At 38.4% G+C, this 19,844-nt stretch overlaps 1 protein-coding gene across 1 annotated transcript in view; it reads left to right on the top strand.

The window, feature by feature from the left end:
* Positions 1-19,844, top strand: part of LOC145771671 (myotubularin-related protein 5-like) — a 53,678-nt gene that overhangs the window by 13,989 nt on the left and 19,845 nt on the right. The window contains exons 9-28 of the mRNA XM_082583403.1: positions 7,207-7,320; positions 7,581-7,727; positions 7,940-8,038; positions 8,641-8,848; positions 10,303-10,425; positions 10,968-11,101; positions 11,245-11,316; positions 11,767-11,940; positions 12,293-12,439; positions 12,523-12,728; positions 13,046-13,238; positions 13,376-13,432; positions 13,622-13,820; positions 14,214-14,323; positions 14,461-14,711; positions 15,269-15,433; positions 15,790-15,960; positions 16,466-16,662; positions 17,351-17,496; positions 18,472-18,624. Of these exons, the coding sequence (XP_082439529.1) occupies positions 7,207-7,320; positions 7,581-7,727; positions 7,940-8,038; positions 8,641-8,848; positions 10,303-10,425; positions 10,968-11,101; positions 11,245-11,316; positions 11,767-11,940; positions 12,293-12,439; positions 12,523-12,728; positions 13,046-13,238; positions 13,376-13,432; positions 13,622-13,820; positions 14,214-14,323; positions 14,461-14,711; positions 15,269-15,433; positions 15,790-15,960; positions 16,466-16,662; positions 17,351-17,496; positions 18,472-18,624 (3,066 nt within the window). The remainder of the gene's footprint in view (positions 1-7,206; positions 7,321-7,580; positions 7,728-7,939; positions 8,039-8,640; positions 8,849-10,302; positions 10,426-10,967; positions 11,102-11,244; positions 11,317-11,766; positions 11,941-12,292; positions 12,440-12,522; positions 12,729-13,045; positions 13,239-13,375; positions 13,433-13,621; positions 13,821-14,213; positions 14,324-14,460; positions 14,712-15,268; positions 15,434-15,789; positions 15,961-16,465; positions 16,663-17,350; positions 17,497-18,471; positions 18,625-19,844) is intronic.

Raw genomic sequence — 19,844 nt, 5'->3', positions numbered from 1 at the left:
ATTAGTCTTCCCTGTTCTACACGGTAGGTTTCAGATCACCGTGTTGAGGAACTGGCAATACTTCAATTTGTTTCAAACTTTCATGAAAATAGTCAATCATATTAATGACATCACAAGTCTGTCAGACGTTTTTATACGTGAATCCATCGGTTATTCAGCAATGCAAACATATGCGTCTGGCATATGTCCAGAAGTACTTTGTGCCCTTTGTAACTCTACATTGTAAAAAGCAATGCTTGGCTTTACGGTTATAGTAACTGATCTGGAGATTTAAACCACTTTGAAAGCTGTTTGTGGTTTTTGTCATGTGTCATGCTTCGAGTGTGTACTTGCCTTCTTTGACACAATAATAGCTTCTGATTTTGAATGAAGTGGTGTTTGTCAGCTAACCTTGTATAATATCTGAATATATTATTATGATTTTGCTTAATGCCATTTTAAGAAAGAACGTTAAAGTTTTAGTCATGTCACAACATTTCAGTGTAACTTGAATTGGTTTACACACACAGCTAAGTTGACTTAGCCACTCTGTAATCGATACCACAATATTAATTCAATTATATATGTCACAGTCGGTTATACACCTTCTCTGCTGACACATAAATGCCTAGGAGCAATGTTGATTCAACGTGATTCGTGGTTAAATTCTTTCAGATTAAATGCAGAAAAAATTAGAGAATGAGTTGTGTGACAAGATAATGTAAAAAAAGAACAGCCGTGGACATTCCAGTCAGCAAAACTTTCCGTTTTTGCATCGTTTCAACGTTAACGAACGTATTTTGTGCTGGCTGGGATATAACTTTGTGTCGCTGTTTGTTTCTGATTTTAAATTGTATTTGGTAAACCTTACTATGTAAATTGTGGTAATATGTGGTATGCTCTAGCAAATGTCAGACTGCAGAAACTGTTGTGCTTGGATGATTTACATTGTAGGCTACTGACTGAGATTCTCAATGCTGATTAAACAATTCAACCATAAGTGCAGCGTGGAGCACTGAACTTGAGTTACTGTTGTACACGTACAAAGCTTTATCTGAATTTGACAATCTAGAAGTATTAGACCTGCCATTAGCAGAGACGTCTGTAAAGTTTTGTAAGCCCATAAATGAAATTTTCATGTGATCTGTATCAATTTAAAATGGTCTATGATTGTGTTCTGTGTACCACAAGCTTCATATTTTGTCAGGATCTGTATGCAACATTTAGAACATTTATGTTGTTGTTAAGTTAAATTGATGATGCGTATTGCGTAGGTTAATCCTCACACCTCAATATTTGCAGTGTCATAGCAGTGCAGCTGCGTTTACGCCGGGTTTGATAGACTCTGTTTCGAAGAATTTTAACCGCGTATTTTGTAGTTTTTTGGTGACGTCATGTTAGGGCAGGGTTTGATTTGATTTTCAGTCGAAGACCGTAGGCTGCAGTTTTTGTCAACAGCTCAAGTGCTGTGTGAATGTTCATTTTGGACCAAAAGAAATATTGCTTTTCGTCGACTCATAGGTTTTTAACGTTTATAATTTTGTAAACAAAAGGTTGTATTGCCATCTGGGTGCAACTTTTCTCAGCCAGATAATATCAGTTTTTTTGCATTGATTCAATATCTGCAAATGCTGAAGCAATGTAAAAGGGGGTTGATTCGTTGGCTTGAGAGCTATACTGCATCGTAATTACGCTGCTTTTCACAAACCAGTTATCACGTGGTATGAAAGTGGTTTGGTAATAGCCAAATATGGCATGGCTATTAGATCAAGCGCTTACCTGCGCTCAGTCGCGCTTTGCTAGACAGTTACATGCCACAAGTGCTGAATGTTAGAACTGGCTCATTTCTTTGTTTTGGCCTGATGTTTAATTTGATTTTGCGTCTGAAATTTTTAATTGTGGCCTTTATCCAATTTTGTTTCATCATTAGCTTTCACTATTGGATTTCAATTAAAAAGAGAAAAATCGTTCATAATTGCATTTCACCTGCTGAGCTTGCAATGGCGTTATATCCTTCGATCGATCTTCCAAAATTGCAGCATATCATGAGCAGCAATCGTTGTATGTTGATGAGTGTCAGCGATAAGTTAAATTACAAAACCACATGCAAAGACACCAATCATTGACGGGGCTGCCTATGATGTTCGTCCTTCGTTTCTGGAGATGGCCAATTGGTCAATGAGACTATCATGTGTTGTCATTGGATTCACTAAAAACGCTTAAACTTTCTTTCGATGTTGAGGTCGTTAAGTTTTCTGGCACTTTTTAAAACACATGCTTGTGTGTTCTTGTTAAGCATTGCTAGCTGTCATGCAAACTTGACAAGGCAATATTTTTGATCTTAAGTCATGTCATGGCGATAGACTCAGGATAGATGTTTTCAGGAAGCCAAAAGCGGTTGTTGTTGTTGATCGTGATGGTCATAATAAGAGATCACATTTTATCTGCACAGCTGCCCAACCAGCAAAGTCCATTATTCTGTCTTGATTTCACATTTTCAGATGTTAAACCAACGTAAAAAAGGAAGATTTTGCTTTGTGTGCAGTTTCAACACGACCAGTTGATGCGCTGCGTTAACGCTTGTGCTAAACGTAACGCCTTGAAAGATGGTTTCACTTTCATTGTTTAAGTTTTCATGTTCAAAATGTCTTTCCTCAAAGACCAAAAGGTTTCTGCGCTGTGATTCTCCTTAATTTATTTTATTCAATATCAAAATCTTAAAGTTCAAGCAAGATATACTCTTTCTTGCCAGTGTGTGCCAGAAATTCGCTTTCGTTTGCATATACTATGCAGCCAGCATATTTACCATTTTTTACATTAATTCAATGTCTGCAATGTAAAAAAAGGACTGATTTGCCGGCGGGGATGAAGTCTAAAAAGTTTTATTTTGGTGACTTGAAATTCATGCAGAGTAGGCTGCAACCATAGATCGCTATGGCTACAACATCCCGACATTGCATAGGCTACAACTTCAAAAGAAGTTCCACTTTGCTGCACCTGAAACTTGGATATTTAATTTCTGAAAACGCTTTCGATAGTTTAACTTGTTTAATGTACCGTAGTTACCGATTTTTTTTTTATATTTGATCAACAGACGTGAACTTACAACAATATAATGTATAAATAAAGTGACTTGCGTTCTTCTGGTGACTATAAGCTACTAGGTTACATCCTGATGTTTAGGATGATACCTACCTTGTACTACCGACGTTTCGTCAGTCAGCACGACTGACTTTATCAAGGGGGGCTGAAACAGCTAAACACAACCTGTTCAGCAACAAATGGCACAATACAAAAACATACTGACGAAATGAATAAAGTAGCAAGAATCAGAGTTAAAAAACGCAACAAGATTACCGCCCAGTTTAATTGATAACGCAGTGATGCCTAAAAGCAGTAGGCTACTATCCGGCAGCGTAAATTTGATTATTTCTTTAAAGACAACGTCAAGAAACGTTGAAATAATATGAGACAAGACAGAAATAGAATTAGCAATTACAATGATAGTCGAAAGGCTTTGAGCAAAGGAAAAGGTGAACGCAACGTCAAAGTAATTTTTTGTAAGCGTCGGTCCAAATAATTTTATGGTCTGAAGCTATGGAGTGTTTGCAAAGAGCGGATTTCTCCGAACGTTGAAATTTAATAGCTCTTTGGTGCTCATTGATTCTTGATTTAAGATCACGTTTTGTCTGTCCAATGTACTGTAGATTAAATCACAGTCATGACACGGAACTTGGTAGATCAACCCAGAAACTTCACCTTTTTTCTTGGGGTCTTAGCTGAGGGAAGGTATTTAGCTAATGTCAAATAGGGTTTCATCGCGACCTTTATTCCTATGCCATTAATGTGATTATGTTTTTGTTTTGCCAAAACTTTCATGCAAATTGCCAGAGCGATCGTTCTGGAGTGCAAAGCTGTAACCTGCATAGCTTTGTATTGAACCGAATTGTACATGTACAGTTTGTACACTGTCCTAAATGTTTAAGTCAACCCTACAACTGTACATTAACGTTAATGGAGGACTTGCTTGTGCTATTCTGTTTCAGCTTCAACAGTGTTGCCTGACAATTGAAAGCGAAACCAGAAAAGATTCAATATCCAATTGTTGTAGCAAGATCAAAGCTTTTCATAATTCCTTTGGCTTTTATTAATCAATAGAATTTTTCTGTTGAAATGTTTGGAATTGTTTCTGACAACCGTATGATATTTTTTTTTTGTCAGAATAGTCTGTAAGTTGTATCTTGCCTCCCAGACAACAAAATCCGTCATTTTTACATGATTTTGTCCGCAGACGTTAAATCAATGTAAAAATGACGGTTTGTACTGTCTGGGGTGTTGTTTCTGTATAGTGTTCGATAAAAAAGTATGGTTTAGATTGCTTTGGTGTTTATATTTGTACTGCATTTCAAAGGTTTTGCCGAAAGTTTGTAACTGATTTTGCGTTTGTTATTTCAACCGTTATAAATGCGGAAAGATTTTTGTAGACTGAAAAACGTGAAATTTACATTTGCTTTTGACGTGAGTTTTCTTCATACACAAGCATATCAAACCACAGGACTGTACAGTGTACAATAAGTCATGTGATGCATTCGCATGCAATGCCAAATCCTTCCAAGTTATATACATCATTTACAGAATAATGGCAATCTTCATTGAAAAATTTAGCCAGCAGCCGGAGTATTGGTCCACATTGTATGAGGTTGCTTGACAGAATCACCAGCCGGCAAACTTTGTCCGTTTTACGTTGCCTAGACTTGGCGATGTTTAGTTGAGGCAATTTTGCCATCGCTTCAGTCCACGTTGATGATCCAACAACTAGGATATCCCAACCGGGTGGTTGCAAAAGCCACGATTGAAACCCATCAGAAGGACCAAAGACTTCTTTCAGGCTCTCTAGTTGTTTTGATACTATTTTTGATGAAAGTTGCACTATAAAAAACTTGAAAACAGTTCAAAGCATTTTTTCTGCGATGTAAGATTGTAAAAGGACTTTCAAATAATTGCCACGCAGATAACTGATAACACGTGGTTTTATAAACGAAAAAGCGGCAGTATCTAGTGGTGTTAGCGCAACTTCTGGTGCAACCACGTTTGAGTTAAGATAGCAGCACACTTCAACAGCAGTTGTCAGTTCAGACGCACATAGTGACTGAAATAGTTTTCTTGCAACAACAACTCCTGTCAGATATGTCACACTGTCAATCTCGTCGACTGAGTTTGCGTTAGTTATCCTAAACCTTTTCCAGTGTGTGGAATTGATAGATTAAGTTTCAAAGATGCTTCTCAGTCTAAAGATGCATTGCATAGGCCTATCCAATCAATTGCTAAAATAAGGTACCGGTAATATTTGTTATTGTATTAGTATTTTAGAATTTAACCCATCTTATAATCGTCGGGCCTCCATGGAATATCCTAATGCCTTAAACACAAGAAAATTCGAGAAATTAAATATAAATTTATGGCACTTAAACAACTATATACTGTAATTCCCTCTCCTATGAGCCAGTTACATTTTTTAATTTAAGCCTGTTACTGGGTGCAGATGAAGGCAAACGAGTAAGCACTAAGAAACACATTTTATGAACAAACCTTGAAGTGTTATTTATTATGTTATTATATTTCGATAAAATACGGGATGGACAAGCAATTTTAACGTTTTTGTGTTTCTAATACAGTTCGTCTCCATAATAATGTTTATGACATACGCGCCGACTTCCGGGGGGCGCCGCCCCCCGTAAATTTATGGTTGAGGGGCAACAAAAATGGCTAAATACCAGTGGTGTTTCAAAGATAAAATACTTCGCCAAATAGATTTAGATAATTTAAACAGACTTTAACAATGCCGAAAGCGAAAAACAGCTTACGTTGTTCTGGCCCGCAAAACAGCTGATCGTACGGCTTTTTCTGGAACGTGAATTACTGCAGAGATGCGCACGCTCGCACACTGCTTTTCTTCCCGCGCGTGAGGAGCAACTTTAAAGCCAAAACGCGTGGTGGTGAAAAAGCGAATGCGAGGTTGAATGTTTATTCTCATTTTACGAGTTGTCCAAAGGTCCGTTAGATTTTCTTTGACCAAACATGAAAACGCACAAAATCACAATGAGCTAAATGAGCTAACAATATCACAATTTTTGCGACTAGGCGTGCTGCATGCGTAAAACTAATCGTTTCAAGCAGCGGTTCTAATAAATTCGGTTTGCGACCTAGGTGTCAATATAAGCAAGACAGTAAGCTTAATCAAAGACTATTTTAATTGAGTAAAATAGCGTTTATGGTTATGACGTCATCACCTTTCTCGCCCCCCCCCCCCCAAGGTTTTTTGAAAAGTCGGCGCCTATGTTTATGAGTATATTTAAAAGTCAAGAGTAGGATTATCTGATGCTGCAATTGTTATTGTGTAGCATAATTATTGAGCTGTGACTTATCACTTGCACAACCTCACTCCTTTTAACTGTTTCTTCAAACGTTGCTTTCTCTGCTTGTGCAGCTTTTTGGTATTTTAAGATGAGCATTTTTGAAAAGGTTGGCAAAACGGAATTGTGCTACACGAGCCATCCCAATGGAGATGAAAGACACCTCATTGCTCGTATTTTTAGTTCTCTTTAATCAGCAGTATTGATTCTTGTTAACTATTAAAGTAGTTTACCTTCGCATTGTTGTGACATTTCTTAACGTTGAAAAAACATATAAAACAACGTATTTTCTTTGCTAGATCTCTACTTCTCATTTGAACCGTCAAGAGCGTCAAGCAACTAACTTCTAGGGTGCTATGCAATTTTTTCCTGATATTCCTCTTTTCTTGAGTTGTCAATGAGCAATTGAGCATGTTCCCATTTAGCGTATCAATCTTTGTTACATTGATTAAACGTCTAGAGAGGTTAAATCAACGTTAAAAAGAAATGATTATCAGTGTTACCACAAAACTTCCCAAATATGATAGAACTCAGTGGTGGTGTTAATGACATTCATGTCCTGATTTTATCTGCCATTATTGATGAAAACACTTCTTTAAAGAATCACTGATATCTTTTATTTCAACATTGGTCATTTGTAATCGGAGTCCATCACATATACGTAAGTTTATTATTAATTATTTTAATCTAAACAGAATCACTAAGGATCGTAAGTCTGATGGACTTGTTTCGCATCAGAAGATTTCACTTTAAGAAGTGTCAGTAAATTTTTTATTAAAGTAGAATTTGTAATGGCATACTTCTTTTTTTGCAGGACAAAGAGATCCGAGCCATATTTTTACGATTATTTTGTCAACTGCTGATGGGTTACCGGTCTAGCTTGCAAGTGTGCAGGATACATCCCAAACCTATTATCCGCTTCCAAAAGGTAATGCTTATTCATGATGGTGGTGGCAATGAGAAAGCATTTGATTATCTTTTTCATTTTGTAGTTAGTTACTGCGTTATTTCGTTGAAATGTATACAATTCAGACAGCAAATCAACCGTTTTTATATTGATTCAACGTCTGCAGACGTCAGCCTCGTTATGACTTAATATGTATGCTCGCAGCGTGTCTACCAAATAGATGGAAGGCTTGTTTCAAAGCTGGTCTCTCCATACGCGATTAACCGTGGTGACTTTTCTAGGAGCACTACCTCACAATAAGAGGCTTTGACGTCACCAATACCCCATCAGCCAATGAATTCGTCCCGAAGCTTCTCGACAGTCAAGCGTTTTCTCTGTTTGTCCAAGACAATGGACCTCCGTTTCGTCGCCTGCACAAGTTCGATGAGGTCAGAATTGATGCTTTGACGCTTGCTTCAACTCTGGATCATACTTTGTGTTGTCACATTTTTCAATCCGTTTACGTGTAGAAAAAGATGTCTCTACTGCTTTTATGATATTTTTAAACTACGAAAATGGTTCCAATATGCTGCAAACTTACCAGTCTTCCGTTCGGTCAACAACAGTTAAGTTATAAGTAACGCTGATGTTCTTTTTTCAGGTTGTGAGTGAGACACCAGAGCGCATACAAAACGATATCACCAACATCCAGCAGGCATTGAAGCATGTCAAAGAACTTGCGTCAGATCTCTATTCAAACGTAAGAAATGGCGCTGAGTGCTAAAAACCAAATTAGAATGGACTGGCAATAAATGCATGCGGTTTGATACCGGTGTAACGGTCCAGGAGTGACCGCAGTCCAAGAGTTACCAGGGTTGCCAAATATAATTAATTATTTTTTTTATGAACGTAATTGAAATTTCTACTGCTGAAAAAGTTGCATTGACAATTTTAGGCATTAATTAATTTTAAATGAAAAGGTATGCATTAGTCTGAGAGTAACTACTCAATTAAACTTAGTTGTAAAATTTTTGTTTTTGTATCGCTTTCAGAAGCGCTGGGCAGCTCTGGTTATTTGTAGTCTGACGTCATTTCTAGAGTGCCACGCTGCAGCAGCACGGTAACTTTTGGACCGCAGTAACTCTTGGACCGTTACGCCGGTTCGTGGGCCGCGGATTCATAACCAGGCGTGAAATGCGTTTTGGACAACAATGATTTGTGCAGTTTAGAAAACATTTTGAAAATTTCAACATAATATATATATTAACAATTCAAGAACGTTTCGCTCACATTGTCAATGTGTATCTTCAGATGGAATGACATACAACTTAGTTTTTTATTGGTTAATGTTATTTTGTTTAGGAAAATCCTAATTTTGTCCCGATTCTCGAACGAATTCCGAAACCTTCCGAAGGCTCTCACCACCGGCCCAACCAGCGTCATTTTCCGAAGTTGAGCTGCACTGCCGTTCAAGCCTTCATGGAAGAGAACAAGTCGAATATAGAAAAAGAAAAACAGCCAAAGTACACCAAGCAAACAAAGAAGAGAGTCCCAGAGGGGAACAGGCTAAGTAAGAATGTGTCGAGGAATCCATGCCAAGTGGCTTGTTGCATTAAGTTGGGGTAATTGAGTTTGTTAATGGAGGAAAAGGTTGACCGATGGTTAATTAGAAAGACGATCTTAGCAATGGTAAATAACTTGGTTTTGATGCATCAAAGATAGAAGCAAGCGGCTCGAAAGCTATTCTCTAAACAGCTTTTAACCGCATATACGTCAATCGCAGTGAATGCTATTAATTAAATTAAAGTCAATGAAACAATGACAAACACATTCTCTGTCTTTATGAGATGCTCAGTGAACTATTTACTTTCCTGACTCCTGTAACTGAAATAATCAACACTGTGCTGCTTTCCCAGCTAATGCCTTATGAAAGGTCGTCACAAGGCACGTTGCATGGGACTTAAATCAGTGGTTCTCAACCTTGTCTTAGCGGACCCCTTTTGGTACCTTCGAAGCGGTCGAGGACCCCTAAAAAAAATTTATTTGAAATTTTGGTAGCGTACAGTATATGCGGTGGGATGGTGCAACGGATAAGGCGTTGGCTTTCCAATCATGCAAATCTTGTTTGACTCCCAGCTAAGCTGGATGTTGAAAACACCGCTCACCTCTACCCACGATGTAATAAATTGGGTGGGCATAATTACTGCCAGGAAAGGCGGCCGAGAGAAAGGAACTGCCCACCCTACTCTTCTTAGTGCTGAAGGCTTTAGTATACCCAACACTTAAATCAAGTATGGACCACCTTCACCTTTTACAGTATATCGCATCTCTTAATGGAATCAAATGTTTTATAAGTTTCGAAGCGACGCACTTATGGCGATTGATAACATTGACGAAATTATGTAATCAGTAAAATCAGTAACCTTATGCTGATTTAATTTTTTTTTTTATAAATTTTTATCAAAAGTTAATAGAATTTTTGCGACCGTTACAAAAAAATTCTCCCCATTTTCATTTGTAATTAATATTAATTCGTTGTAATCACAGTCATTGCAAAACTGTGAGTGGTGATATACTGCTGACTAACGTTTGCATTTTTAAGTTAAATATTGATCAGCAATCTGCTGTCTCAAAAGAATTAAGTTAAACATAGCCTTAATAAAATATTTAATTCATTTATATGATATTTTTTAGTTAGGAAACCAAACCTTTGTGCGATGTCTTTTGAGATTTCAAACGTCGCACCAGTGCGTTGCGATGTACAGTTTCAGAATCTCTGCAAAACATAAAGCACAACCAATTTTTAAATTTCGTAATTTCAATCATGCTGCAAACTCGGAAATTTTCACGGACCCCTTGGGGTTCGCGGACCCCGGTTGAGAACTACTTACTTAGATCGTTGTGATTTTCGACAGGAGCAAGAATATTAACAGGACAATGAACTAAAGGTTTTCATTGAAGCGAATTTTGAAAACAGGTTTAATTATTGTATTGTTTTGTGATAACCCATATGTCTTCTCGCAGATTCTTTCTCCACTCGTATAGGACCTCCCACCACAAGCACAAGGAGACTTGAAGTTCTCAAGAATTGTCTTTCGTTTATCTTTGAAAGCAGAACCCTGGAAATCAAAAAAATATTTCAAGCCGGTATGTCTTGGCTTTTTGTTTCCACTGCTGAATTCAAATTTTTCTACGTTGTGCAAGGGTGGTAGCGATTGCATTACATTTCCTTCACGGTTAATTGACGATGGTTGACGTTCATCGATTGCGTGGTCGAGTAGTGAGCGTGTCACCGATGTTTGAAAGGACCTCGGTTCGACGCTTTTCCAAAACTGCCGCTTGTGTCGTAGTAAGTTTCTCAACGTCTTTGTCAAAGGCGAGAACCAAGGTTATTTTTGCCCTTTGTAAACTCAACATGATCTTGAACTTTGTCAAACGAGCATCACGCGTGGTTGTTTTTTGATACCATCACTTTCTTAAGAGTAATTTGTAAAGCGATGATTCAAGTTGACAAGTAATCTGAGCTGTTGGAGCAAAGAATGAAGTCATGCATAAAGTAAGTTGTCTGAGATCATTACATCACAAACATGTGGCGATCTTACGGCGACAGTCACAATTTTATCCTGACCATGTAAGCAGGTTTGCGACCACAGTTGATTACTTTGTAAACAGCTACTGTATTTTCACAGTGATTCGTGCTCTTAAAAGCAGAGCTGTCCGGCATGCCCTCATTAGCGAGCTGGCTGCCTATGCGAAGTCGAAGATGCTCTTGGACAACCAACAGTTTGATTACATCGCAAGATTAATCAACAGTGCTTTGCAAGTACGTGGGATTCCAACTTTGCCTAAATGGTATTCGCTTCACGTCAATTCGATGCATCAGAAATCAGAATTCAAATGGAATAGTTGTTTGTCTTGCACGTGTCAACTCTTTGCTTGTGTCTACCTGAATGTCTTTGCTTGCAGGACAGCGCAGGGCAATTGGATCAGAACACACTAGCCGGAGACATGCTACCGGTTGTAACCAGTTTCCACCGGGTTTGTTGTATATATTTTTAACGTTTAGCTGAAAACAAGGCATGCGTTTGGCACCGATTCGATAGTAGTCATTAAATTGAGCCAAAACTAAGGGATTTCCCCCGTATAGACATTCATTAATTAGTAAGTTTAGGGCTCGGATAACAGCATCAACAATGCTTTTTGATGTGCTTTAATATTTGCATTTAAAAGAAGTTTAAAGATAAACTCCGATATAAAACTTATAACAAAGAAAATCAACAAAAACACGTCAATTCTCAAGGTAATAATTATTTAACTTCAATGTTGACAAGTATTGTTTACAATAAAGCAGAGAATAACAACGTTCCAACAATCTTTACCAGCGTCACAGCTGATATCATCACTTGTGAATTTATTAATCATCCACCGATTTACATACTTCGTGAATGCATATACTGTATATTATATATGTACTAAATACTTCTCCAGAAATTGGGCCCAACAGTGACGCAGTTCATGTACTCTGTTGTGCAAGAACACCCCGTTTGGAGCTCAAGTTCTTTCTGGGAAAGCGCGTTTTTTGACGACATTCAAGACGAGATTCGCTACCTGTATCGAGACAGCATTAAAAATAATGCCAAAAAGTCACAAACTGGACATGTGGTGTGTACGCTTAACTTTTAGTTATTGAATCATTTGCTCGGAATATTAGTCTGCCTGAAACTAGAAAAGATGAAGGGAATGAGTGGAATTAATCGTCTCTTGAAGGTTTCAAACTTATTGTAGTTTTATTTTATGCCATGTATCAAACTTGACATAAAACTTTAATTGCAAACTAAAATTTTGTAGTGTCAGCTTTGGTGACCGAGCCTGAGTTAGTGATTCAAAACCTCCTCCACACTAGTCTCTAGTATGCGAAAATAACAAGGTCAAGCTTTTAAAGAGGTTACGCAAGAGGTTAATGTTTTTTTAATCAATCAACTACATTGATTCAGCACAACAATTGTGATTGCAGACGACAAGAGCCTACACGAAAGCCCCCTCTCCGTCGAAACAATTTCGTACCGGTTCGTCATCCGGGTCTCTTGATCATTTAACCAATCAGGAAACTGCACGGCTCAGGCGTGACAACCACCTGTGCATGGAGATAGCTGCTGTGCAAGTAAGGGTGCTTCAAGATCGACAATTGGTTGATTTTCAACTGAACGAAACACTAATTATTGAAATAATCCTCCTTTTCCGTAGCTCCAGCAATGGGAGGAAAAGACACCAGAGCAACAGGAGGAAATCTCCTCCGCTGAAGAAGGAGTGGTCTTCAGTCAAGCCATGCACAACGCGCAGAGGATGGTGTTCATGTTGGTGCCTTTAGACGCTTCAAGGATCAACCGATCCAAGTTCCTTCACTTCACTGCTGGGGAGGAAAGCAGCAGCAACAGTTACTTCACAAGCAGGTGATGTCACTTGAAGCAAACAGAATTTGATAATAACTTCATCTACCATCAGGTATTGATCGGTTTACTACATTTACATGAAACAACCACGTGAGATGATATGGGTATTTCTAATAATGAAAAGTGTATTTTTATTTTGTAGTAAAGCGACCATTGCACAATCGTTATTGTCAACCCTAAACAGTTATATATTATACATTGAGCAACTTTTGAAAAGTGCACTGACAATCTAAGTTATAATACTTTAAATAGTTATTTTAAAGCTGTGTGATTTCGTCGCTTTTTCACTTTTTTATAACCAGCTTTTAACTTCGCAGTTTGACTGGTTCAATGAAAAGCTTTGACGAAGAATCCGGTTTCGACGAGTCTCAGGAAACAGGAAGCGACGTATCAGCGTCCGTGTCCAAGTTCATTTCCAGATTCGTCGACCGCGTTTGCACCGAAGCTTACATAAGCAACGACCACACTAAAATGTTGGTCAACAAAATACCAACCCTCGTCCACATGCAGGTAGCACCTTGAGCAGTCAAAAGCAACTTTTTTCATATTTTCCTGGTTGGAAAATTGTTGAAATTAGATTTTTACCGAGTCTTGAGAATATTGTGTCACTCAGTTGACGAGCAAAGATTTTTTTTTTGATTTTTTAGGTGGAATCACTGCGTGACGTATGTCGGGAAAGCAAGAGGTTACCTCCTATTATGAAGGTTAGTAACATCTGTCTTGTGTATGTAAGTTGCAGAATTATCACACGCCTTATCAGATGTTACAACCAGTAAATAGCTTTCCTCAATAGGGCAACCACCCACGTTTCAGGACCAGTCCGAACTAGAGTTATTTCATTTCCGTATTTTATGTTATTTTTTTAATTCACTGTCATATGTCTCCACTTTCAGCCGAAGCTTCTGCAACCCAATCTGCTGCTTGGTGAAACCTTTGCACTTGAAAAGCCCTACCGGTCCTATCTACTAAGCGACGGCCGATGCACAGCGACTGGGGGAGACATTGGAGGCCCGACGCTCTTACCAGCGGAGGGAGCACTTTTTGTGACCACTTACCGCGTCATCTTTATTGGAGTTCCTTGCGACGCTTTGGGTAAGTGAAACATGGTTTTTACATATTTGACCACAACCTAATTTACGAAATCATGCTCTTTCTGACGGATACTGCCCTCACAGGAAGTGCAAAGACAGCCTACAGATTGTTTCACTCTGCCAATAAGAGTTTTTTTAATTCTGCAGTGGTTGTTTACAAGTAAACATAAATTTTCCCAAGCTTTCAACCGCACTACTCAATTCACATTTGTGCTGTGGAGTCGATTGAAATATTTTGATGAAATACACGTTTTGTTTTAAACTTTTACTATTCTTGAACTGTCTTGCTCTGGAATTTTATTACTGTTAGTTACGTTTTTTTTTGACGAAATTCACTTTTGAAAGATCACAAAAGTTGTCATTTGCAACTAGTTGAAGTTCTTGCTTCTTGTAGCGGCAGAGCAAGTTGTCATCAGATCATTTCCTGTGTCCACGCTTTTCAAGTACAAGTCGTTCAACTCGCACGACTGTCCACGCATCACAGACATAGACAACATCTTGCAGGTATGTGATGAGCTAGCTTGTGTTTTCCTGAACTGTAACGATTTTTTATCTTGTTTGTACTGAAAGTGTTGTCATTTTTGCTTCTTGAACAAAGATTAATATGTTTGATGAACTTTGACGATCTTTTCTTGCATCAGCATGGACTCCAGCTTCGCTCCTCCACATCGCAACTCCTCCTCCTTGCTTTTGATGAGGAGATTACCTCGGAAGAGCAGGATCACCTCCAGAAGGAGCTCCACGATCTTCGGTATCCCAACAACATCGAAGGAGCCTTTGCTCTTTCCGCCATCGAGTACGCCAAACATCCATTTTCTCAAGCATCCAAGGCAGTCATAAAGGGCAAATCTGGTGCAGCAGGAGCTGCAACAAATACATTATCAAACAGCAGGTAAGTTTAAAAGTATATTCTGTCTACTGCATATGTCAGTCTGTTTTACTTTGTACATTTTCTATTTTAGATTTTGTGATTGACTAAAGAAATTTTATAATTTCATAACAGATAATCTCAATCAGTAGTACCTTCTACTATTATTACCAGTGCTTTAAAATTATTGTAGTACAGTATTACTTTTGCATATACTGGAATATGTTTTTATTTTTGCACCAGTGTTTTGGCTCAAACCTCCAGTCAACAAAATACGGTTGTGATTTTTATAAATAAAATATTCACACAATTTAATTTAAGTGGACCCAAGTTCGAATTGACGCCTCATGGTGAAAACAGCAAGCACAGCAGATGGCAGCACTTCGATTTGAGATGTCTAACGAGCTTTGTATTTTTCATCATCATCATCCGAACAACATTGACATATTTTTTCCAAACATCTCTCTCCCTCATCAAATTCGACAGATTGTGTTCCTGCACTCCAGTTTCCTGTTTTAATCGGTGTTTTCACCTTCATTGTGTTTTTTCATCTGTTGTAACCAATTTTTTCTTGTTTTTAGGATATCCGGAGCGAAAACTTTATACAAACAAGCGAAGAGAAAAGCTGGCCTGGACAAGGGAAACCGTTTGTCTCGTCTGATCACTCTTGACAGCAAGAACAGAACTTTGTATTCCTCGTCATCTGTCACTGCTTCGGGTCCTGGAAACGCGTCTACGCTTGGCAGGTAAGCCGTATTGAAATTGCTTTGGAGGATTTGTTTTCACATGAACAGCTGATCTCCAACGCTCTAGGCTTAGGCGTTGCTAACAGAGCAGAAAAATAAAGTCTTAAAACCGTCCAAAATGTTTTCTTTTTTATTCCGTATTTTTCTAAATGTCAAGCATAGAGATTTTTTGAAAACTAACCAAAAAAATAATTTCTTTCTTAGACTCCTTCTTTTATTGTTGTAAGTTCAGTTGAATTCACTATACGATTATCGTTGTACGGAAAGCAAACCACTCTACCACTAAGCTGTTGTCTTGTGCTACGTGCTCCACTACACGATAGAAGGTTCATTAACCAACAAAGCACTTTCTTCAGAATGCCTGTGATTGACGAGGCCATGACCAAGACCTTGTCAAACAAAGACACAATGAACCAACTGATACAGAGATCGTGTGAAGCCGACTACAAGCGAATGAAGCTGATCGCTCTCAACAGCACCAGGTTTCGCCTTTCAAGGGTCAACCGCATGTTTTCTGTATGCAGAAGGTAGCTACGGATTTTCTATTAAGTTTTCACGTTGCTTTTATATCTGTGTTACGTGAAAGGGACGTTGTTACAAATTTATTGCGACTTGATTGTACCAAGACTTTCTGAGATTTGTTTCGAGTTTTACTTCAGCAAAACAGTGAGTTGTGCCTGCTGTCGTCATGCAATGATTTGACTGATGATTGATATTTAAAATTTTTGACTTAAAATTGAGAAAAAAACTAACTCAAAATAGAATGTAATCAAAATTTTGTGTAGCTATAATACTCCTTATCTAACATTCTGTGTTTGTGCCTTTTTAAGAGTGTAATAAATTAATCAAGAGAAGTTGCTTACTTCTTACGTTAGCAATCTTTCTTGGTGTTTGCTATGCAAGGTCATGACATAGTTGTAACTTTATGTAGCTTGATAAATTTTTACATCGTTACAACGTCTTCAGAGGTTGAAACAGTGTAAAAAAAAACAATTTTGCTAACTGGATATATGTCTTGCATTGTTGCTCCAGCTATCCCGCTTGTGTTGTGGTCCCCTTCGACATGACAGATGAACAAGTAAAGTCTCTGGCTCACTGCCATCACCAGGCTCGATTTCCAACCGTAGTGTGGACGCACCCTACAAGCCAAGTCGTCCTTCTTCGGTCGAGCGCTATTCGATCGCGAACAGCAAACTCCTTGTTCAAGCACGGCCAATCAAAACCTATGTGTATGAAACCTTTGTGCATTGGTTGATACTTTGCTCGATACTTTTGTGGCGGTTATTGCTTAAATAATAATAACAACATTTATATAGCGCCACATCCACAGTGCAAACTATGCTCCTGGGCGCTGTACATGATAATGGTGATAATTAATACGGTACTTTCAGTCATAATGTTCAGTGAAACACAACGTTTTCAAGCGAGTATTGAATTCGTTTAAATTTTCAGCTTCTTTTACACAAATAGGCAAACAATTCCCGCAATTGCTTGGGTATATTTTCAACACAAAACCATGATTAAACAAGCAACAGTCATTTGTAGGCTGTGACATGTTTTTCAGTAAGATGTGATCAGTTTGAAATACAAATATCTTGTTAGACCTAGAAGAAATTCTCTAAAAATATAATTTACCAACTTCAACAATATGTAGTAAAGCTCTGGTCTAAATCGTTACTTTTCTTAGAACAACCTCCGCCTTTTTAAAATGATTCTACATCTGCAAAAGTTAATTCAATATAAAAAAACGGATTTTGTTGCTCTGTTATTGTGACGATGTTTCTAAATCCGGTTGGACATTTGTGGTGATAGAACAGAGAAATTTTCACATGTAGTTTTTACGATGATTAGCTTTGAAATACTCGCGTGAAAATTGTTAACCTATACTCTACAATCAACGTTGTATCTTTTCCAAAGCAGTGTCGGATGAAGGGACGATGGGTTCTTCATCGGAAGAAGAGAAGTTCCTCCTCAAAATAGCATCCTTGGTGGTTCTACCCTCTCGTCCTGTGTCTCAACTTTTCCGTCCTGCCTCAGTAAGCAGCACCATCAGTGAGGATGAGGTGATTTGAAAGAGAGTCTCCTCTTGCTGTTTATTCTGTTGAAACATTAAATTCTCATGATACCAGAGATTATAGAGGAAGAGGAGTTATCAAAGTCCTGGTTTTGTCTTCGTTTTCTGTGACAATGGAAACGAATGAGCGTGACAATCATTCGGGGACTTCCATCTCTTTGGGCTGAGGAAGTAAAAAGAGCATAAGCTACAATGCTGCATGTTTGCGACAGGATACCAATGAAGTAATCAAAGATGATCGCAAGAAAATTTGCTTTGTTTAGCTTTTGTTTAAATTTCATCATTTCTCATTAACCACAGAAAGGATATCTGTTAGCCGTCGTCTTTTATCTTGCATTCCTTTTTCTGCGTTGAAATATCCAGCTGAATCTGATTTAGCTTGAGTGCTCATAGCAATAGCTTTACTTACGCAAGAAATTGATCGAAAAACTTCAGTATCAAAAAAACTTTATCTTAATTGTTTGATTGCAACAACAACGCCATATTGTTTTTGCTTGATTTTTGCGTTTGTTAAATGATCAGTTGACGTACAACACGTTAACTTTTGCTTTAACGATTTTTTTTTCATGGTTCCTTGCTTGCATGTATTCCTGCTAGCAAAATCATTTCTTTTACATTCCTTGGGGTCCGCAGACGATGAATCAATGTAAAAGAATGGGTTTTACTGAATGGAGTTCTGAATCAAAATTCTGTGATTTAGCTCACCACCTAATTCTCCCAATTCGAACCTAGCTGGAGAGCTACTTTGTTATTGCTCTCTGCGGTGTACCTGCTCGAAACAAACGGCATCTAAGGATACTTTACAGTTATGTGACATTTCCCGACACCCAACTCGACAATCCCTATCCTTTAAGCAAAGGGGTGAAATGAAATACTGTGGTGCGGTTGACACCAAGTTATCTTGGTTCCTGAGAACTTGCAGTGCATTTTTTTTTTGTTTCTGTATTTATTTATTTTTTTTTAGCTCCCAGTGTCCCAACAGCCGGCCCTGATCCGTGGCGGGTCTGGCTCTGGGCTAGGATTGAGTACCTCATCTCGTTTGAATAAGTCAAAGAAGTGGTCCACCCTGACGCGGTCCAATGGAAAATTAACATCCGAACCGAATAGAAGTCCATTGGTAACTTGTGTTTGTTTTTATAGCGCAGACACGTCTTTCAACATTTCTATTAGGTTAGGTTTAAGGCTAGCCCTACGTTTCTGGTGTAGTGGTGGCATAATGTCAAAAATTTACTGTTTGCACCTGTCGTGATCAATTATGATTTATGACTCCTGTTTTAAAATAGTTGATATCGGTCGAAACAGAAACATTGGCAGCAATGTGTTTTGTTCATATGAAATTCAGGGAACAAATCACATGACTCAAAATTTGACCAATAGACCCGATTGAATCTGACTTTGATTGATTGCTTGAATGTTGTTTGGTTGTAGTTGAACGGGAGTTACTCTTGACTAGTTATGATTATACTTTTGGTTTTGTTAAAATGTTTTTCTTTTTCTGTTTTGACTTTGTATATCGGCACCCATAGGCGCCGACTCCGGAGGGGCGGCGCCCCCCCGTGAATTTAGCTCGGGGTGGCTGCCCCCCCGCAAATTATTTAAAAAAAAATCCTAAAGCAAATGTTTGTAAGTTCAAATTTGCGTTAGTTTGACCTTCATTGCGGATCGATCTCAATTAAAACATCTACTTGTTGCAACAAGAGCGCTGCTCCTAAGATAACAAAAAAAAACAGAAGTACGGTAGCTGATAAACGCCAGCATGGTGCCGTTGAAGCATAGCAACAATGATTGAAAAACGTTTTTCTTGATTTCTTCCACTTTGTGTTTTCTTGGGAGTGTCAATAACGAGGTGCAATTTGCTCAGTTTAGTATCTACCCGTATTAAGAGCTAAAGTTCAAAGTGACTAGCATATAATTCGAAGTAGCCTACAGGCCTCGAAATTCGTTTTTGTTGACGGCGGACAAACGTGTCCGGTCTGAGCAGCTATCTCGGCGGACAAATCAAGTCTCACGGCTGACACATCAGTTTTAGCCGTCGATCGTCATGCTTAATCACTTTATCTTGATAATCATTCTTCGCCATTTCAGAACTATAACTACGGTTTTAGAAAGCTTTTTAAAAAATCAGTAAAGTCACTCTGAAAGGCTTTCATCAGACCAACGACTTGCGCTTGAAGAGTCAAAGCGCCGTGTAGCTGGTCAATACGTTACATAACTGATTAACTTCCCCTGAACGAGGTCGTGTGGCTTATTGCGTCACAATACTCTGGGCAGGAGTCGAAAAATTTCTACACCAACGCTACTATTTTCTGCTGTGCAAAGTTTCACAGGCTTTTTCTT

Source organism: Aplidium turbinatum, chromosome 6, assembly GCF_918807975.1.
Source record: "Aplidium turbinatum chromosome 6, kaAplTurb1.1, whole genome shotgun sequence".
Lineage (NCBI taxonomy): Eukaryota > Metazoa > Chordata > Ascidiacea > Aplousobranchia > Polyclinidae > Aplidium > Aplidium turbinatum.
The sequence above is the reverse complement of the archived record's forward strand: the minus strand, read 5'-3'. Positions and strand labels throughout refer to the sequence as shown.